This window comes from Odocoileus virginianus, chromosome 9 (genome assembly GCF_023699985.2).
Source record: "Odocoileus virginianus isolate 20LAN1187 ecotype Illinois chromosome 9, Ovbor_1.2, whole genome shotgun sequence".
NCBI classification, from domain to species: Eukaryota; Metazoa; Chordata; class Mammalia; order Artiodactyla; family Cervidae; genus Odocoileus; species Odocoileus virginianus.
In genome coordinates, this window is record NC_069682.1 from 36,512,081 (window position 1) to 36,534,657 (window position 22,577).

Genomic DNA, 22,577 nt, shown 5'->3' on the forward strand with positions numbered 1-22,577 from the left:
GGGGGTCACCAAGAGTTCCGTGTCTGTTTACACAGGGGTTTCAACAACTCTTAAAATATCACAGAGCAAATTTAATCTGTGCAAGCAAGCAGCTAAGGAGGCAGTTGCTAAAAATCACAGTCCTTGCTCATGGAAGCAAGCAAAGGAAGATGTATTCATTCTAAGCCCAATGCAAAGCCAGTTATTTTGCTGCATGTTGCAAGCCTTTTCTTCACTGCATGTTGCTCTGGCTCTGGGCATTTTCAGACTTTCAGGAACATGTGGGCTCACCCAGTGAAAGACCAGGGACAGTCACCTTGGAAGATGGCTTCTGACTTCAGGTTCATGACTGACAATGTTCTTTTTCCCCTCAAGGTTATTAACATATTCAGATTTTCTATTTCTTTCACATCAACTTTAGGAAATTAGATTTTTCTAGAAAAGCATTATTTAGTATATGAAGGTTTAAAAATGATTAGAGTACAATTACTGGTATATATACATATATAGATATATATAACTCCACACACACACAAACACACACATGTACTGGAAGATCCTCTGGAGAAGGGAATGGCAACCCACCCCATTATTCTTGCCTGGAGAATTCCATGAACAGAGGAACCTGGCAGGTACAACCCATGGGGTGGCAAAGAGTTGGACACGACTGAGCGACTAACACACACACAAAATGATTAAAGAAGACAATTTATATGATATAAATAAACTTTATTTTTTTTTTTATTTTATTTTTTTTTCCATTTATTTTTATTAGTTGGAGGCTAATTACTTTACATCATTGCAGTGGTTTTTGTCATACATTGAAATGAATTAGCCATGGATTTACATGTATTCCCCATGTATGGAATACATGTAAATAAACTTTAATACTTCATGAAGTGGATGGTCTCTTTTCAGAGAACTGCAAAGTGGGCAAAAAGGCAGGGAGCTTTTATAGGATAAAGAATAAGGAAGAGAAAAAGAGAAAATATCTGGTTGGCCAGGTCTCACAGTCACCCTGGTTTGGGGTAAGAAGGCCCAGTGTTGAGTTGGCATTTGAGGGTTGGCTGACAGGACCGACTACATTTCTGGCTGAGTGTAGCATTTACAGGAACATGAAGGTTACCCAAGTTTCCGTTTTCTGACCTGCCCCCCACCAGGCAAGAGCAGCTCCATCTTGGCCCTAGAAAGTTATTTATTAGTCAAAGGACCTCCCCTATGTGATTTTAATCCTTTAAATTTTGTTGAGCTTATGGTCAATTTTGGTAAATATTCCTTGAGTCCATGAAAACAATGTATAATCTGTAGTTATTAGGTACAGGGTTCTATGTTTAGGATTATGTTTGATAACAATGTCAAATATTTTATCGTTTTGACCTCATCAATTGTTTGATCAATTCATGAGAAGTCTGTCAAAATCTCCTGCTTTGATTGTAGATATATAAATTTCTACTCCTATCATTGTTTCATTATATATTTTGAGTCTATGTTATTAGGTGCATGATTTTTAAGTCATGTCTTCCGTGAACTTAAAAAAAATCAGTTATGAAGTGTCCTTCTTTATCTCTGGTGAAAGGTTTTTGCCTTAAAGTCTACTTCTTCTCATTTTAATATGGCCACGCTTGCTTTCTTTAGCTCATATAGGCATGCCATATCTCTTCCCATTCTTTTATCTTCATCCTCCTGTTTTCTTATGTATTAGGTTTGTGTTTTGTAAACAGCATAAATTTGGTTGTTGTTTTTATATAGTGTAACAGCTGCTGTCTTTTAATTTTAGTATTTAGTTCATTTTCTTTTCTTATGGGTTTATATCTATCGTCTTACTTTATAGATGTTCCCCATGTTTCTGTTTTATTCCTGATATTTTTCTTGTATGTCTTTTCCTTTCTTAATCTCACCAGTGTCAATTTTATTTTTCAAAGAACCAGGTTCAGGATTGAGTTGATTCTCTGTATTGTGTTTTGTGACTGTATCAATAGTCCATTACCACAAGAATGCTCCTAACAAACAACTATAGAAGCACAGCGGTGTCTTACACCCACACAGCTGGAGTCAGGTAGACAGCTCTACTGACCGTGGTTGGGTCTTCCCACCCGTCCTGGGGTTGGTTGCCTGTTGGCAGATCTAGGCTGGCCTTGGATCCACTCCATGTGCCTCTCACAGGCTGGATGGGACATGTTATCATGGTGATGGCAGAGGCACCAGAGATCAAGTAGAAACACACAAAGCCTCTTGAGGTCTGGGCATTGAACTAACACATGTCACTTATCCAAAGCAGATCCAGGCTGAGCTCAGAATCAGAGTGGAGGACACTACATGACAAAGGGCCTGAACAGAGTAAGGATGAAAAATGAGCTTCATGACTACAACCCATGCTCACAGAAGAAGAATAAGGCTGGGAATTTTTGTCATGGCCTTCTTTCTCCTGTCCTCCAGAGACACAAACTCCAATTAGCCTGTTTGAGGCTAAAACCTGTAGTCTCATATCAAGACAGTGAGCTCAAGTTCATGATGCTATATGGCTTGGAGGCTGCCCTGCAGTCCAGAAAGGAAGAGTGTCCTTGAAAAATATGGAAAAGCTCTTTGTCTTGCTCTCCTGTGGTTTGCCGAGTATTTTCCTTTGTATGGACTTTATCCTCAGCTTCCTGCCAGTCACTCAGCCAATACAGAGTGTATCCCATATACTAGTCTTTGAGAGCCTGGTCCAGTATGTGGTGAGCCCCTCATGGCCTAATGGTTGGATAAACATGCAAGACAAATGAATTTACAATCAGAGAATTATTTTGAAGGAGAGAAAATTGTGTTGAGATCCCAGCAGAATTACACCTAAGTCATCTTGGGAACATCAATATAGGACTTCATAGAAACAAAGCTTTTGAATCAGAACTTCAAAAAGAAATTGGAGCTTTGTAGATGAAGAAGCAGAAAGAATTTCGACAGAGGAAAGACCTTGTGCCTGTGCAAAAGCGAGGAGGTGTTAGAGACCAGGGCATGTGAGGGGAAAGCACCAGCCCAGTGTTGTTGGAGCAGGAAGAAGGGGTGGGCGGCAGGAGGGAGGAAGTAGGACAGGAGACAGAGGGAGGCGAAGCAAATCTCTAGATTCTTGTTAATCATAGCATATCTGATGAGCAGCCTGGGAATGTTGAACCAGAAAGGGACACACCATCAGCTTCTAGTTTTCAGGAAGAGTTCCCAGGGGCCACTAGAGTGTGCAGGAAAGAGATGAGAAGGGGCTGAACTAGAGCCGTGACTGTGAATGAACTTGGGAGATATTTTGGAGAATTAATGGAACCTGATATTTTACTGCATATGGGGAAGGAGGGTTGTAGAAGAGGGAAGCCTCAAGGATGTCTTCAGAAGCCAGGTGGATGGTGGAACCGTCTTGCCAGGTGGAAATAAAAAGCGTGAATGAGTCATTTGATGGAGATGCTGTGACTTCTGATTTGGACAAGTTGAGTCTGACCTTCCTGGAAAGCCCTTGAGTGGATACAGAGCATCCAGGCAGCAACAGGTGCTTCTGAGTTTAGATGGAAACAGGACCTCCCAAAGGGCATTCTCACCCTAACCCCTGGAACGAGTAAATGCTGCCTTCATTTTGGCAAAAGGTCTTCCTCAATGTGATGAAGGATCTGGAGATAAGATTATCCTGAAAGAGTGAGCCTGGCCCTGCTGACACCTTGACTTATGCCCAGAGATACTGATTTTGGATTTCTGGCTTCCAGAACTCTGGAAGAATACATTTCTGTTGTTCTAAGCCACCATGTGAGTGGGAATTGTCACAGCAGCCACAGGAAACTAACACAGTTATAAGGAAGACCAAAGGACTGGAGGCAAAGCAAGGAAGGAAACAGGTCAGGAAGTAAGGACACCCTCACTCTTCAGCAGTCTGTGAATGTGCTGTTTGCTCAGTGTCTCCATCTTCTTACTGTCTTGAGGTTCCTTCTTATCCTTTAGATCTCAGTTTACACATCCAATGGGCTTCCCTGGTGGCTCAGATAGTAAAGAGTCCACCTGCAATGCAGGAGACCTGGGTTCGATTCCTGGGTCGGGAAGATCCCCTGGAGAAGAGAATGGCAACCCACTCCAGTATTCTTGCCTGGGGAATCCCATGGACAGAGGAGCCTGGTGGGCTACAGTCCACGGGGTCTCAAAAAGTTGGACACAGCTGAGACACTAACACTTTCTCTTTCACTTTACATACTCAGTAGTACACCGACTGCTCAAACTGAAGCAGCTCCCAGGCTCTTGTTTTCTACACACCATCTAGCGTAGCTTAGTATTTCTTCTTCTCTTACTGACTTTATTTGGAAGGGCAAGTTAGTCTCATTTGCTGCCGAATCTTTAATATCTAGTTTGTTAATGTGCACCAGGTGGTAGGTATAAAATATAAATTTTTAAATGAATGAATAAATAAGTGAACAGTGTGCTTTGTTCATACCTCTGCTTTAGCAACTTCCCTACTGCAAGGTAGTTAGGGGTGTATGTGGGGGGGCTGTGAGTGTGTGCTTGCACACCCACCTACCCTGATCACTTGTGAGCCTCTTAGAGTAAGGACCACCTCTCTCTGGTTCTTTTGTACTGCTGGGTGCCTCATGTGACTGCAACTCCTTATTCTCCACTGAACTTCAGCTGAACGAATGTTTTAACTTGAACCTTTAATTTTTCCTCTTCTAAAAGGTGAGGGCTTAAATTCATTTGTCAATCTTTTCTGAAATCAGCCATAATATTAAAATACTAAAGAAAATAACCATTTTGTGATATTCTGAAACGAAATTACTCTTATAATTAGACATTTTTTGGGAGATCTTAATTGAGTTAATGCATGAAACTGTCCTCCTTTAAAAAGTTAAGATAATGCAGTTAGAGTTGAATTCCCTTGGATCAATGTCCCAGCCTGGTTCTCCCTCTCATTCCCAGAAATGGCCATTGTTATAACGTTAGTAGGCATCCATCCAGACTTCTTTTTCTGGTTTTATATGAAGTCCATGTGTTCATTGGAAAAAATTCTGCCATTTCGTGGCAGTGTTTCTTTTTTGTTTTTTTTTTTTACATAAATGGCACATTTTGGGTTTGCGAAGTTCTGAAGTTTGCTTCTTCACTCAGCTCTTTGAGATCTAATAATGTCAATCATCTTAGGTCTGGGACGCTCCTTTTATCTTCTGGATAGAATTTCACTCTGTGAAATGTGCCACACTTGTCCTCAGATGGATGCAAATTGTTTCCACTATTTCGTATCACAAACCATGCTGCAGTAAGTATTCTTGCACACTTAGCCTTGGGCCCCTTGAGATTGTTTCCACAGGCTGTGTTCCCAGAACTGCTCTTGCCAGCCTGGAAATATACCAAGCATGGCCACAACAGTGGCCTTCCTCCCGAGCCTCTCCTAGTTCGCCAGGACTTAGTGTTGTCAGCACGTTTAACTTTTGCCAGTATAATAGCTGTGAAAGGAGATATTATTGTTTAAACTTCATTTCTCTGTTACTGAGGTTGGACATGTTTTATGTGTTTATTGGTCATTTGCGTCTCCTGTCCATTCATTTTCTTTGCCTATTGCTTTTTTTCTCTTCCCCTAGACTTAAGTTCTTGGTCTATTACGTGTGTTGCAAATATTTTCTCCATGTATCTACTTATTTAAGAAACACTTTAGGGTTCTTTTGATAAAACTTTTAAATTATGATGGGATCAAGTATGTCAATATTTTTCTTTTAAGACTTCTGCCTTCTACATTTGAAAGGAAAGATTTGTCCACCACTAAAATAATAGAGAGATTCTCTTATATGTTCTTCTCATAATTTAAAAGTATTAAAAAAAAACTTTAAGCTGTTAATGTATCTGCAAATGATCTTTGTGTATTATATGAAACTGGGACCCAAATTAATTCTTTTCCCATTTGATCAGCACTGTTTATTGTATTGTTTATTATTCCGCACCAGTGCTACCTTTACTGTATATGAACATTTAGGCTCTTTTTTGGATTTCATCCTGTTCTGTTCCTGCTCCTGATAACCTGCTATTTTAATAACTATGGCTTTATAATATGTCTTAATATTCGTTAGAAAATTTGGACTCTCTTCTTTTTCCTTAAAATTTTGTTGACTAGCTCTTCTTCCATTATTCTTTTAGAATCACTTTATTTCATTTCACAAAAAAGAAAAATCTAGTAGGATTTTTGATTATTTTTTTTAAGTTAAAAACCACCAGATTGTATACTGTTACTTTTTCCTAAAGCCTTCAGAATGTATTATTTAGCTTTCCCTATGTATTTTTCCTGTTAGACAAAGGACTTCCCTGTTAGCTCAGTTGGTAAAGAATCCACCTGCAATTCAGGAGACCTCAATTTGATTCTTGGGTCGGGAAGATCCGCTGGAGAGGGGAAAGGCTACCCACTCCAGTATTCTTGGACTTCCTTTGTGGCTCAGCTGGTAAAGAATCCACCTGCAATGCAGGAGACCTGGGTTTGATCCCTGGGTTGGGAAGATACCCTGGAGAAGGGAAAGGCTACCCATTCCAATATTCTGGCCTGGAGAATTCTGTGGACTGTATAATCCATAGGGTCACAAAGAGTCGGACACGACGGAGCTACTTTTACATATTTTTCCTGTTAGATAAAGAGCAGGGTAGAACCAGGTCTGGTGGGACCTTGGGTTTATACAATTTGGGAAGTCTTTTTAAGAAAAAGAATATAAAGTTAGGAATGCAATAGTGGGTGCTGTCCCTTGGAATGATAATGTGATGTTTTATTCACATCATGGTAACCCCTCCCCAGAATAGCCCCTTCTCAGTCTCACTCAGAGAGAAAGTGTCAGCAAACAGTGCCCTCCCTCCCACTAGAATAAAGCCCTGGTTCTTGACTTCCAAGCTACTTAGGTGATATAAGCAAATAGAATAACAATTAAATTCACAGCCTCAGTAGTGTTTCTAGCTGCGTGTCATATAAAACCACTACCTGACTTTCCCCGGGACAGCACCTCACGTCTGAGGATCTCAGGGCACATTAAGAACATTAACTAATTAAACCCCACAAAACCCCCAGAGACACGGGAAGAAGAGACATGGCCTCACCTCGCCCAGTTCTGAAATGCAGTCACCTCTGGGGACGAGTGCTGCAGCTGCTTTGAAATAAGCAGCAGCACCCATGACACTTTAGCCCAGACAATTAGTCGTTGTCATTGGAAATTGTCTTGTGAGCATTAGCCTGTCAGACAGTGATAGCTCCAGGATTAATTGTTGACTGTGAATCTAATCCAGTCCCTGAAATTTCTGGCTTTTTAGTAATTTTGTCCTAATTAAAATGGGCTTCCCTGGTGGCTCAGGTAGTAAAGAGTCCTCCTGCAATGCAGGAGACCCGGGTTTGACTCGTGGGTGGGGAAGATACCCTGGAGAAGGGAATGGCAGCCCACTCCAGTATTCTTGCCTGGAGAATCCCATGACAGGGGAGCTTGGTGAGCTACAGTCCATGGGGTTGCAAATTATAAAGTAAATTCAATACATAAATAACACAGACCTACTGTATAGCTCTGGGAACTCTACTCAGTATTTTGTAATAACCTGTAAGGGAAAAGAATCTGAAAAAGAATATATATACACATACACACATACACATGGGGTTCCCTTGTGGCTCAGCTGGTAAAGAATCTGCCTGCAGTGTGGGAGACCTGGGTTTGATCCCTGGGTAGGGAAGATCCCCTGGAGAAGGGGCTACCCGCTCCAGTCCATGGGGTCACAAAGAGTCAGACACGAGTGAGTGACTTTCACTTTCACACACACACACACATATATAGGTGGTTGTTGTTTAGTCACTCAGTTGTATCTGACTCTTTGCAACCCCATGAACTGTAGCCCACCAGGCTCCTCTGTCCATGAGATTTTCCAGGCAAGAATACTGGAGTGGGTTGCCATTTTCTTTTCCAGAGGATCTTCCCAACCTAAGGATCAAGCTTGAGTCTTCTGCATTGGCAGGCAGATTCTTTACTGTGGAGCCACCAGGGAAGCCCTGATATACATATAAAACTGACCCACTTTGTGTACACCTGAAACCAACACAACATTAGAAATCAACTATGCTTCAATAAATAAATGCACAGGGGAAGTCTAGTTTTTTTTTAAACTAGAGTGTTTTTGGTAGTTCTTCAAATTTAAAGCTTAAGACTATCTTTTTCATTAAAATATAAAGTGTAAGAGTAGGGAATTATACACACACACACACACACACACACACACATATAAAATTTCAAAAACTTTGCTGCTGAGCTGGTGTAAGTCAGACCAGCCACTACCTTTAAGGGGTGTGTTGGCTGGGCAGCAGGTGAGGGAAATCTCTGGGCTCTGGAAAAGCTTTAATATTCATTTAAGTGATTGTTACATGGGAGTCGATACATGTAGAGATTCATGTGCACTCTACTGCACACAAGTTGTATCACCACAACAAGCTAAATTCACCTAAAAAGCCCTCTACTCTTGTCAGCCTGAGAACACTGGAAACGCTGTACAGACGACTGGAAAGTTCTGCAGGAAGAAAGATGTTTCCAGGTGCTAGGGACATGCTAGGGTTCATTGTCCCCAAAGCATCTTTCTTCAGAGCAGGGATTCTGAGTCCCTCGTCCTCTCTCCTGTCACCTGCTCTCCACGTAGAAGAGCTTCTCACTCTGCTGGGGTGACATTCTCTCATGGTAACTTCAACGTCACGTACCTCTTCATCTCTCCCCTTCCACCTCTCTGGGCATCTGACTTTTCTCTAACCTAGAATTTCGTTCTGTTTCATTTGTCTGTGTCTGTGTCTCCCAAAGTAGTGTATAAGGTGTGAGCCAGTGCATATGCGGGGTCTAGAGGTAATCTGCAGGACCCGTTGACTCTGGCTGCTGCTGGAAAAATCAGACGCAGTGTGAGAGGGGGACGCAAAGTAGGTTGCAGCCTCTGGCCCCATCCCGTCTGCTGTGATGCTTAGAAATGGGAAGATGGGGCAGCAGGGCATGCTGGCAGCCCAGTGTCTGGGGCCTCCTACAGGCCTAGGGTCCCTCCATGTCTGTGCAGACAGTTTTTGGGAGGGCCAGCCCCCAGGCAGAGCGTCCTAGGGCTGGAAGGCGCTGAGGCCCAGAGGCTGCAAGCAGGGGTCAGGGCTGAGTCCCTCCATGGAGCAGACACAGAGGGAGCGAGAGAGGATGGGTGGGGGGCAGGGGAAGGGGGAGAGACGGTGGAAGAGGAGAGATGCAGGGGGTGCAGGGCTGGGGTTGGGGAGAGAAAGACAGGAAGAGAGACAGGAATAAAAGAGCAGAAGGAGGAGGAAGGAAAGGAGGGGAAATAGCTTTTTAGACACATGGGAAAACTTCTGCTCTATTTTTTGGTGAACAGTACGAACACGTGAACACTACATACATGAACACCACCCTGATTATTGACTTTCCACAACATATTAAATGATAATGTAAGCTCGGCTCTAGTTCTTGCTTAGAAAGTATAAACGTGAGTGTCATGGCTGCTTTCAGATGCCTGTTCACAGTATTTCCATGTAGAGAGAAAGCAGCCCTGGGCTGCTTTGTGTCCTGAGAGCACAGGCACATCCGACTGCGGTCTAATTCCCCATTCTGTCTTAAAATCATTTCAAAGCCTGCCATCCAAGAGGGTGATAACCAGTTGCTTACAGACCTCAAAGGGGCTCCCATGAAAGAGTCACGGAGCTCAGTCACTGGCAGCCCACCCGGCCCACCCTGGCCTCAGTTTATCCCTGCAGCTCCCGCAGGGCCGGGTGCCACTGGATCCTATCGTGTGAATGTGGCACGGAGAACTGAACCCAGGTGGGCCGCACAGACCCTGTTCTCCCCCCACCCCCTCGCAGTGCTGCCCCCAGCAGTTGGACCCTTCAGATGTGCTGCAGTTTAGAAACACATGACCACGCTGCCGCCAGTGTCCTGTGCTCTGCGGACATTGATCATCTCTTTTCTGTCCTCGTGTCACTCTTTCTCCCAAAGACTCCAAGCTCGAGAACATCAGCGAGGAATCCCAGAAAATAGTCAAGGAGCCGCAGGAAGCTGTGTCGCTGGAGACCAGGGAGAGCATCCAGGTAAAGGAGAATGTCCGCCCAGCGGGAGCCCAGGGTGGGCCTGGGGCTGCTGCACCATCAGGTCAGGCGTGCTCCTGGTGTTGGAGTGAGTCCTGAGTGGGGAAGGGCCTCCCTAGCACTAAGAGCAGGGGACCAGGGCAGGGGTGAAACAGGCTGCATGTTCCTTGAGACATTGGAACATTGTAACATCTTCAAGAGTTCAGCTCAGAGTGGAATCCCTTCCCTTCTCCCCTTGCCTCCTCAGTCCTCCCCTGGTTTCAGGAGGCTGACATGGATAAAGCCAGTAGAAAATGCACCCTGTCCACAGACTCCAGTGAGGCAACGTCCTCTCCCTGCCTGACTGGGCCCCTCAGGCTGTAGAAGCACCCGCCAGAGCTCCCTGACCTGCCTTCAGCAGGATCCCTCTCCACCCCACCCCCACCTCCTGCTCTACAAGTGCTGCTGCCCTGACCATTTGTTCAGCTGCCAAGTCCTGTCCGACGCTTTGTGACCTCATGGACTGCAGCATGCCAGACTTCCCTGTCCCTCACCATCTCCTGGAGTTTGCCCAAGTTCATATTCATTGCATCAGTGATACCATCCAACCATTTCATCCTCTGTCACCCTCTTCTCCTTCTGCCCTCAGTCTTTCTCAGCATCGGGATCTTTTCCAATGAGTCGGCTCTTTGCATCAGGTAGCTAACATTTTGGAGCTTTAGTTACCACATCAGTCCTTCCAGTGAGTATTCAGGCTTGATTTCCTTTAAGATTGACTGGCTTGATCTCCTTGCTGTCCAAGAGACTCTCAAGAGTCTACAGGGGAGCAAACTCCACACTGAAGAAGGCACAGTCAGCCATAGAGGACATAGGATTTGGGGGGATGGGCCGGGGATCCAGCCATCATTCCAGCTCTGCCACCCTCTGACCACTGATGATTCCCAGAAATAAAAACGCCCATATAGACTGGGCTCTGGGTCCTCACCTGCTCCTGCAGGACCTCGGGGCAAGTCCATGTGTCCTCTGTAACACGCCTCACCAAAGAGGTAGGGAGGACGAACAGGCTTACCTCTGGCTACCATGAGCAGCCCAGCCCTGCATCAGCACTGTGTGTGGCCAGGGTCCCAGCACGTGTTTTACGGCCCGGGCCCTTCTGCTTCTGGTCCTCCTGTCTCTTCCATCTGTGTGAGACCAGGATGGGGGCTGGTGCAGTGTCATTGCTTCCTGGACTCCAGCCCCCAACTCCCTTTTTTTTTTCTCCTTTCCAATCTTGGACAAAATAACATTCCCCCTGCCCATCAGCTCATGCAAAGAAGATCTTGGGAAGACAAGGAGGTAGGGAGGACCTTTATCTCAGCACTAGGCCACCTGGCTCACCCTGCCTTCGTTGTCTCTATGAAAAATGCCTTCCTGTACCACAGACCACAATAGGACCCAACCTGTAGCTGGGTGGGTGTTGTGTTTTGAAGACTGATTTCGTCTCTGCACCGAGGTTGGACACACATAACTGCTGAACTCTCTGTTAGGGACTGAGGGTGCTCATGGGGCTGAAACACAGCCTCAGCCTTCAGGAGGTGGTACTCCATGGGAAGAGGAAAGCCTGCTAGTTCAGGATGTGGAAATGAGGGTGGAAAACCACCCAGGAGAGGGCCCTGTGGGACCCCTGAAGCTTTTAAAGAAAGTTGTATGGCATGGACTGGAGTATGGGAGAGGAAGCTGATGAATGGAAGTGATAAAAAGAACTTAGTAAGAGATATTTCTGCTTCTGGCAAAGATGGAGTGATAGAGACTAGATTTACTTCCCTGCCTGAAAAAACATTGCCAAAGTATATGAAGTAAGTTTTAAGGCTTCACTCATCAGGTAACAAAGGAGAGTAACCCTTAAGAGGTGAGAAACAACTCTGTTGAGCCCTCTGACTGTGCTGGCCTCTTGCCTTGAGAGAGTTCCTGGCCATAGCACAGGGCAGTAGGAATGTATGTATGCATGCGTGCTGAGTTGCTTCAGTTGTGTCCGACTGTTTGTGATCCTATGGACTGCAGTCTGCCAGGCTTCTCTAAATTAAAAAAAAAAATGAAAGTTACAAATCAAATTCAGAAAGTTCTATCTAATAAGCCTACAAAGAGGTAAAGTGGAATTATAAAAATATACAATTAATCCAAAAGACAACCAAAAAAATTTTTTTAAAGGAAAGAGGGAATGAAGAACAGAATAGAACGAATAGAAAACAAACAGCAAGATGACGGACTTAATCCTACACACATTAATAATTGCATTAAATGTAAAATGATCTTTTTGTTCTTGTACATATCACAGTTAAAGAGCATGTAAAGCAGATATAGATAGATTCAATTAAAAATCAAGACAGTTATATGTGGGTCACAAAAATGCACTTTGAGTAGACAGAATAGGTTCAAATGAAAAGCATGCATGTAGACACACCATGGTAACACTGATCAAAAGAAAGCTAGAGTAGCTTCATTCATTTCAGACAAAGTAGATTTCAGAGGAGGGAGTATTACCAGGGACAACGAAAGTCAAGAGGACATAACAGTCTTAAATATTTATGTACCTAATTGTAGAACTTCACAAAACATGAAACAAAAACTGATAGAACTGCAAAGACAAATGAATAAGCAACTATATTTGACGACTTCAGTATCCCTCCCTTAATCACAGATAGAACAAGTAGACAGAAAATTAATAGGAGTGTGGAAGATTTTAAGAACACTATTGACAATTAGACCTAATTTGCACTTAATAGAACACTCTACCCAGTTTGACCCAATTTGCACTTAATAGAGCACACGACCCAGTAGATACATCTTCCCACATCCATATGGAGTATTTACCAAGTTAGATCATATTCCAAGCTAGAAAATAAGTCTCAAGATATTTAAAGGATTCAAGTCATCTAAAGTATGATCTTTCTCAACAGACAACATTACAGGAAAATAAAACTTCAGATCAATAGCTCTCATGAACGTTGATGGAAAAATTCAAATAAAAATCATGTATTGAATCTGTGTATTAAAAGGACAATACATCATGACCAAGTAGGGTTTATTCTGGGTTACAAGGTTAGAAATACAATTATAAGAAGATCAATGAAAGTAATTCACCATATTAACATTAAAAAGATTACCTGTATGATTATCTCTTAAATATGGGAAAGGTATTTGACAATTCACATTCATTCCTCATAGAACTCTCAAAAAACTAGGAATAGAAGTTCTTCAATTTGATAGAGGTTATTTTTGAAAAACATGTGGCTAGCATCATCCTTAATGGTAAAAGACTGAATGCTTTTCCACCAAGGTCAGAAACAAGAATGTCTGTTCTCACCACTTCTCTTCATAATTATTCTGGAGGTTCAAGCTGGTGAAAAAAGACAAGAAAATACTTTAAGAAGCATATAGATTGGAAAGGAAGGATGAAAACTGTCTTCAATTTGCAGATAACATAGTTATCTAGCAGAGAAGGCAGTGGCAACCCACTCCAGTACTCTTGCCTGGAAAATCCCATGGATGGAGGAGCCAGGTAGGCTGCAGTCCATAGGGTCGCAAAGAGTCTTACATGACTGAGCGACTTCACTTTCACTTTTCACTTTCATGCATTGGAGAAGGAAATGGCAACCCACTCCATTGTTCTTGCCTGGAGAATCCCAGGGACAGGGGAGCCTGGTGGGCTGCCGTCTATGGGATCACACAGAGTCGGACATGACTGAAGCGACTTAGCAGCAGCAGCAGCATAGTCATCTAGAATCTATAAAACAGCTACTAGAACTATTAAGTAATTTAATAAACTGCTAAATATATATAAAATTAATAGGCAAAGTTCAATTTTATCTATGCATAAGAGTAATGAACAATGAGAAATTTAAATAAATACTATTTACAATATAGTGTGCTCAGTCACATCTGACTCTTTGCAGCCCCATGGACTGTAACCCGCCAAGCTCCTCTGTCCATGGAATTTTCTAGGTAAGAATACTGGAGTGGGTTACTATTTCCTTCTCCAGGAGATCTTCCTGATCAAGGGATTGAACCTGTGTCTCTTGGGTCTCCTGCATCAGCAGGCAGATTCATTACCACTGCACTACCATTTACAGTAGAACAAATACACAAAATACGTAAATCTGACAAAAGATTTTCAAAACCTGTATACTAAAAACTGCAAAACATTTCTGAGAGAAATGAAATAAGACCTAAATAGGTGGAGAAATATCTCCTATACATAATTTTGAGGACTTGGTATTTTCTTTTTTTTTTTTCATTTATTTTTATTAGTTGGAGGCTAATTATTTTACAGTATTGTAGTGGTTTTTGTCATACATTGACATGAATCAGCCATGAATTTACATGTATTCCCCATCCCGATCCCCCCTCCCACCTCCCTCTCGACCCGATCCCTTTGGCTTTTCCCAGTGCACCAGGCCCGAGCACTTGGAGGACTTGGTATTTTCAAGATGTCAGTTGATCAATGAAATCTCAGCCAAAACTAATTTTTGTTGTTGTTGTTGTTGTTCAGTCACTAAGTTGTGTTTGACTCTTTGTGACCCCATGGACTGTAGCATACCAGGCTTCCCTGTCCTTCACTATCTCCTGGAGTTTGTTCAAATTCATGTCCATTGAGTCAGTGATGCCACCCAACCATCTCATCCTCTGTTGTCCCCTTCTCCTCTTGCCCTCAAATCTTTCCCAGCCTCAGGGTCTTTTCCAATGAGTTGGCAGTTTGCATGAGGTGGCCAAAGTATTGGTGCTTCAGCATCAGTCCTTATAGTGAATATTCAGTGTTGATTTCCTTTAGGATTGACTAGTTTGATCTCCTTGCAGTCCAAGGGACTCTCAAGAGTCTTCTTCAGCCCAATTCAAAAGCATCAGTTCTTCAGCACTCAGCCTTCTTTATGGTCCAACTCTACATCCATACATGACTACTGGAAAAACCATAGCTTTGACTGTATGGATCTTTGTTGGCAAAGTGATATCTCTGCTTTCTAATATGCTATGTAGGTTTGTCATAGCTTTCTTTCAAAGGAGCAAGCATCTTTTAATTTCATGATTGCAGTCTCTGCCCTCAGTGATTTTGGAGCCCGAGAGAAATGAAAACTAATTTCAAAATTCAGATAAAATTGAGAAGGACCTAGCACAGCCAAAGCAACTATGGAAAGGGAACAAGCTGTAGGACTAATGCTGCTGATTTCAAGATCTATTATAAGGTTCTTGTAACTGAGTTAGTGTGGTAATGATGTCAAGGTTAATAATAGATGAATCAAACAGAATAGATAATCCAGAAGTAGACTCAGCATACAATCTACAACGATGAAGCAGATCATTGTTTTCCTATGGTTGGCAGAGTGGCCCCAGGTTGGAGGGAGAGACATGTAGAAACACATCACTTTTTATTGTGACAATATTTTTATGGACACCTATATAGGCTTCCCCAGTGGCTCAGTGGAAGTGAGAAATAGATTTAAGAGACTAGATCTGATAGACAGAGTGCCTGATGAACTATGGATGGAGGTTCATGACATTGTACAGGAGATAGGAGTCAAGACCATCCCCAAGATAAAGAAATGCAAAAAAGCAAAATGGCTGTCTGAGGAGGCCTTACAAATAGCTGTGAAAAGAAAGGAAGCGAAAAGCAAAGGAGAAAAGGAAAGATATACCCATTTGAATGCAGAGTTCCAAAGAATAGCAAGGAGAGATAAGAAAGCCTTCCTTAGTGATCAATGCAAAGAAATAGAGGAAAACAATAGAATGGGAAATACTCGATCTCTTCAAGAAAATTAGAGATACCAAGGGAACATTTCATGCAAAGATGGGCTCAATAAAGGATAGAAATGGTAGGGACCTAACAGAAGCAGAAGATATTAAGAAGAGGTGGTAAGAATACAGAGAAAAACTGTACAAAAAAAGATCTTCATGACCCAGATAATCGTGATGGCGTGATCACTTACCTAGAGCCAGACATCCTGGAATGTAGTCATGTGGGCCTTAGGAAGCATCACTACGAACAAAGCTAACAGAGGTGATGGAATTCCAGTTGAGCTATTTCAAATCCTGAAAGATGATGCTGTGAAAGTGCTGCACTCAATATGCCAGCAAATTTGGAAAACTCAGCAGTGGTCACAGGATTGGAAAAGGTCAGTTTTCATTCCAATCCCAAAGAAAGGCAATGCCAAAGAATGCTCAAACTACCGCACAATTTCACTCATCTCACACGCTAGTAAAGTAATGCTTAAAATTCTCCAGGCCAGGCTTCAGCAATACTTCATGGCAAAGAGATGGGGAAACAGTGGAAACAGTGACAGACTTTATTTTTGGGGGCTCCAAAATCACTGCAGAGGATGACTGTAGCCATGAAATTGAAAGATACTTTTTCCTTGGAAAAAAAGCTATGGCAAACCTAGACAGCTTATTAAAAAGCAGACACATTACTTTGCCAATAAAGGTCCATCTAGTCAAAGCTATGGTTTTTCCAGTAGTCATGTATGGATGTGAGAGTTGGACCATAAAGAAGGCTGATTGCCAAAGAATTGATGCTTTTGAACTGTGGTGTTGGAGAAGACTCTTGAGAGTCCCTTGGACTGCAAGGAGATCCAACCAGTCCATCCTAAAGGAGATCAGTCCTGGGTATTCATTGGAAGGACTGATGTTGAAGCTGAAACTCCAATACTTTGGCCACCTGATGTGAAGAGCTGACTCATTTGAAAAGATCCTGATGCTGGGAAATATTGAGGGCAGGAGGAAAAGGGTACAATAGAGGATGAGATGGTTGGATGGCATCACCAACTCAATGGACATAGGAGCTGGTGATGGACAAAGAGGCCTGGCGTGCTGTGGTTTATGGGGTCTCGAAAAGAGTTGGACACGACTGAGTGACTGAACTGAACTGAGCTGAATGGCTCAGTGGGTAAAGAAGTCTGCCTACAATGCAGGATACACAGGAAACATGGATTCAACCCCTGCTTTGGGAAAATCCCCTGGAGGAGGAAATGGCAACCCATTCCAGTATTCTTGCCTGAAACATCCCATGGACAGAGGAGCCTGACAGGCTACAGTCCATAGTGTTGCAAAGTCGGACACGACTGAAGTGACTGAGCATCCAGAGCAGTTAAAAACCCTAGTGCAGCTTTCAAATTACATAGAGAAATGAGAGTAAAGGAAGGATCAGTGTTAATAGCATCTGCAGAGTTGGGAGGTAACTGAGCATCTCTCTACCCACGTGTCCTGACTGTATCCTCAGACAATTAGACGAGGCAGGTGGTGCTCCTAGCCACTTTGTATGAAAGAGGAAACTCGCTCACTTTGTGAAAGTCATGTGGCTGGTAAGCAATGAGGCCAGAATTTGACCAGAACTCAAGCTCTGAACCACTGCAGGTATTGATTAATTCTCACGTCTTGCCTTTGTCATTTGTAGAGAAAAGGTGCAGAAGCCACAGTGGAGGAGGCTTTGTCACCAGTCGTAAGTGAGAACACTAGTGAAGTGGAGGTAAGGCTTTCGAGGGCACTGGAGTGGTTGGTGCTCCCCTCCCCACCCCCATGCAGCTCACTCTTCTCAATCTGCACCCCTATGCCCTGTCCTCCCCAGGCCTCCTGCCTCCCTCTCCCAGTTCAGAGCTACCTCCTTCCTTAGGACCTGCTCCGCAGGTCACCCTTGATGACCATTATTCCACTGAGATTAGGCCTTTTATTCTGTCCCCCTCACCCAGCTCTGTCCTAAAAGTTACACTTTCTACTTTGATAATTTGTAACCATTTCAGTAGATAGAATCTTTCTCCTCTTCCCATTTTCTAGAGAGGAGGCTCCTGATTTTCTTTATAAGTTTTTAGTGCTAATACTGATTTTAATTTTTATTATACTATTCACACAAGGGGCTTCCCTGGTGGCTCAGATGTTAAAAGAATCTCCCTGCCATGCAGGAGACCCAGGTTCGGTCCCTGGGTTGGGAAGATCCCCTGGAGAAGGGAATGGAGAATTCCTGAAGAATTCCATGGATCCTGGTGGACTACAGTCCATGGAGTCATGAAGAGTTAGACATGACTTAGTGACTGACACTTTCACTTTCAATGTTTCCTCAATGATGCAGTTAAAACATGGAGCCTGTATCAAAGGCCAACTGAGACCATTCATTTTCTGACCTTCCCAGGAAAACTGGTTCCCATCCTTAAGAGTTTAGAGATCTCACTAAGAACATCTCCTTAAAGCCATGCCTGGCTCAGGATGGTTTGTCTCAGGTGAGGCAATCACGTCTATCCCAGGAACAGTGTCATGTAGAGATGAGGCAACCACTAGTCCATTAAGTTGCAGAGATTGAATGGGTTTCCCAGTTGGGTTTGTCCTCTCTCCTTGTTGCAGGACTCAGAAAAACTCAGTCAAGTGAGCAGTATGGTTTACATGGGTTACTACACCAGCCATAGGAGTTCATTGTCCCTGTCTCTGCCTGAGGACACCAGCAGTTTCCGCCCCGTCTACAGGGGCGCCTCCACTGCCTTCTGCATCCAGCTGTTTTTCATCGACAAGAAGTACGAAGCAAGGCAAGTCTTGGTCCCCAACTTGTCTGCCGTGGGAAGAGCTTCTCCTGGCCTTGCTGGCCCCATACTTTCATCTCACAGAGTCAGGGGTTTCCAAGCCTGGCTTTCCATCCTCATTTCTGGGGAGTTTTTTTTTTTTTTTTTTTTTTAACTACAGATTCCTCGGCCCCATTTTCAGACTCCAGCCCATAAAATTCCAGGCTGCCCAGGGTCTGCGAGATCATACCTTCCCAAGCCACATGCTGCTCCTCATTCTCTAGAGTTAGCATTCTGGGGAGACTTTGGGTTTAGATTGTCTAGAATCTTTTAGTTGCAAGTGACAGAAAATCCAACTGAAACTGGCTTTGGAAACATGAACAAAAACTGCTGCATAGAAGAAAGCATAATCCACTGGAAGGACTGATTTTCGGTGTGGCTTGACCTGGGATTTGGACAACCCAATCACAGACCAAGCTTCTCTCTACCCTTTGGCTCTGCCGGTCCCATCTTCAGAGGAGTGTCCCCACCTGGGGCCACAAGAAGTGGCCTCAGCATTGCACTAGAGCCAGTGAGGAGGACAGTGTGGTTTAGGCCCAGCTCTCGAAGTTCCATTGGGCCTGGTTGGACTGTGTGCTCTTTCCTAAGCTGATGGCTGGGGCCGGTACGTGAGGACAGCTCTGTCAGTTTCCTCATGCTCCCCACTGACTGGGGGCTGGAGTCTCAATCTGTGATGGGGTTAATGGGACACCAAACAACAACCCAGACTGGCTGCTGGAAGGAGGAGGCCTGGTGCTGGGCAGACACTCCCGTGTCCAGGGCTTGTTGCCTCCTGAAGTCTGGATGTGGGCCCCTGCCTTACATACCTGAGAGTCCATATCCCCTTTGGGGTGCCCACCCACTCAACATTCTGTTCACAGAACAGTGTTGAAGAAGGAAGGATTGGCACATTTTCATAGACTGGAAGGTTTTGGAGTATCTTTGAGATGACCAAGAGTGCCACTAGCTACTCCCTTCTTAGAGGGTGTGTTTAATTACATCCCATTCTCCCAGCCTTGCTTAGAACCATGCTTTAGTTTGGACATTTTTTCCTCTAGAGTTTTCAATTTCCTTGAAATTGCAATTCAACTGAAAGATTAAAAAGGGAAACCTTTTTATTCTAACTATATTACAGACATCTAAAAAGCCTGTAAAAAACCCTACTAGATCTGTTGCGTATATTTATTTCCCCTTGCTCATGATAAGATAAGAAATGTGCTTTTTGAATTTTCAAACAGAAATTCGATGACCCATTATGGTTCGCCTGCAAATAGGCATCTGCCGCTGGTCAGAAAATCTTTTGCATATAAAAGAGAAAAAGATCAGAGTAGCTTAGAATATGCCCACGTCTCCCCACAGCTCCTCCAGAAAGGAAGGGAGGGATCCTGTTCACAAAAGGACTGTCTTGCTTTTTGAATGTGTAGAGACTATTAATTGCCATAATAGTATCTTGAATATAGGCAAATGCTTTATTACTGACATCTGAAGCTTCTGACTTCTGCAGTTGATTACTGTTCAGCTCGACACACATTCTGAATAGTGATTGGCTAATCCTTGCCTGAGGGGGTGAGAGCCATACATCTCTTGGAAGGTACACGGGTGCTGCATTTGCTTGGAGGTCAGTGACAGTTCTTATTGTCTGTTTACAGGTCACTGGACTTTATGAATTTTGTTTTCCATCTTTTCCATGTAAGTACATGTTGAATTTTGAGTAATATAGTTGGTTTTATAAGCTAGAAAAGTTACAGAGAAGTAAGATACCATACTCATTATCCAAACATATCTGATATGAATATTGAGGTGGGACCACTTCTCTGTTCTGAAAAAAAAAAAAAGTTGAATAATACATCATGGACTCTTCAAAGCAGGAAATATTGTCATTCTCAATCATTTTTCAGTCATGCTGTTTTAGTATTCTTTCAATGCATAACTTCTTTTAGAGAGTATTTCACTGGTGTTTTATTATCAATAGAATCAAATCATGGGCAGAATGCTGGGAGCATCTGAAAATGTCAGGAGTTACAGTGAAGTTAGTCTTTTGTATTTCTTTATAGTTTGTGTTGGCTCAGAGAATTCTGACACCAGTATACTGCGTTTCTGAGGGTAAGAAGGTGGGAACTTGAGGTTGATCTTCTGGTTGGCATCGCCTGACACGTGGGAGCCGCTTGACCCTCTACTGTTGGTTGGTGGATGGCCCCAAGCAGACACCCAAGTGCAAACAAGATTCTCTGTCTGAGGGTGTCTGGGCTGCCACTTCCATTTTAGTTTCACCGTTGTCAAGGGGTAGAAATTCTGACCAGCCTCTTGTTGGAGGGAAGAAAGTAGGGAAGGAAGACAATTTAGGTTCCTCCATTGAATTTTTATGGCTTTTTTTCATGGCTTGCCTGTCAGTTAAGTCAGGTCAACAACCACACTTCTTCAGTCAGCTAATATAGGCAAGATGTCTATTGTTTTATTTTTCCTTGATTCTCTTTTTACTGAGGCTATAAAACCAAAGAGGCTTTAATTCTGTTGCGTGAGAGCTATGTGATCATAGATTGTATCTTCTCATTTTGTTAAGATCATGAAGTCTTGGCACTGATGTTCTCCATCATAATTTTTTTTAATTAATTTTAAGGCATTTTGAAACTCGGAAACCACTCTAGTGACCCTGAGGGAGGATTTACAAAGCTGGCTTCCCTCAGAGATGCCCCAAAGTGAACTCACCAAGTTCACTTCATTGCTGTTTTAAAGTCCATGCAAAGGCAGGTCTTCAGTATTGTGACAAAAGCAACGCTGGCTTTAAAACCATAAAAGACATGTTTACTTTTTATTTATTTATTTTTTGGCTGCTCCAGGTGCATGTGGGATCTTAGTTCCCTCGCCAGGGATCAAACCCACACCCACTACAGTGGACGCCTGTGGGATCTTGACCACTGGGACAGCCAGGAAAGTCCAACATGTTTACTTTTTAATTATTTCAGGATACGGGAGACAGGAGCAAAATATCATCATTACTTCATCCTTAATCCTTCCCATCCATGATGAGGCAACTCATTAGTGTCTCCTCCTAATGAGGAAGACATGGCACTCAGTTCTTCTTTTCAGCTCGAGTATTTCGACAACTTGACTCACAAGTTCCCTTGTGAGTCTTCCCTTCTTGACTCAAGAAGGAGCTGTTATTTTGCTAGAAAGAAGGAGGATAAGGTCAGAGAGTGACTCACTCCTTTGAGTTGCACGCGTGTCCCCAGGGTCTTGGATTAGCTCAGGCAATGCCTTCACAGGGTTCAGCAGGAGGCGAGATCCCACAGGGACAGATTAGCTCTGGGAAGAGCAAGCTGCTCTGCAGGCGCCTGGCGGAGGGTCTCGGGGGACATGCGGAGCAGAGACGGTCCACAGCAGCACTGTCCCGTAGACACCAAGTTCCAAATGTTCCAGCAGATACATTATTGGTTTTTTTTTCCTTTTTTTAAATTTAAATTTATTTATTTTTAATTGGAGGCTAATTGCTTTACTGTATTGTGTTGGTTTCTGCCATACATCCACATGAATCAGCAATGGTTGTATGTATGAACCTCCCTCCCCCCTTTTAGAATTCCTAAAATTTATACTTGTCATCAGAACTCCTTGATCTGCTTTTAGGTTTCCTAAGATTTATAGTTGAATGAATAGATTCATATACCCAGTTGTTCTAAACAGACATGCAACTTTTCCAATAATTGAGTTTTTATTTTATTATTTTTTTCTTTACCATTATGCTTTATTGAAGGATATGGAATGTAGTTCCCTGTAGGGACCTTGTTGCTTATCTATTTGATATGTGATAGTTTGTGTGTACTGACCCCAAACTCCTACTCCATACATCCCCCACTCCCCCTCCCCTTTGCAACCATAAGCTTGTTTTCTATATCTGTGAGTCTGTTTCTTCTTATAAATAAGTTCATTTGTATCATTTTTTTAGATTCCACATGTATGTGATTATATGGTATTTGCCTTTCTCTGTCTTACTTCACTTAGAATGATAATATCTAGGTTCA

General features: G+C 43.1%; 1 protein-coding gene across 7 annotated transcripts in view; it reads left to right on the forward strand.

The window, feature by feature from the left end:
• Positions 1-22,577, forward strand: part of CFAP61 (cilia and flagella associated protein 61) — a 238,393-nt gene that overhangs the window by 58,857 nt on the left and 156,959 nt on the right. For all 7 annotated transcript variants that reach the window (XM_070472210.1, XM_070472212.1, XM_020878437.2 and 4 more), the window contains exons 9-12: positions 9,945-10,036; positions 17,433-17,504; positions 18,371-18,549; positions 20,211-20,250. In XM_070472210.1, coding sequence (XP_070328311.1) covers positions 9,945-10,036; positions 17,433-17,504; positions 18,371-18,549; positions 20,211-20,250 — 383 coding nt within the window. The remainder of the gene's footprint in view (positions 1-9,944; positions 10,037-17,432; positions 17,505-18,370; positions 18,550-20,210; positions 20,251-22,577) is intronic.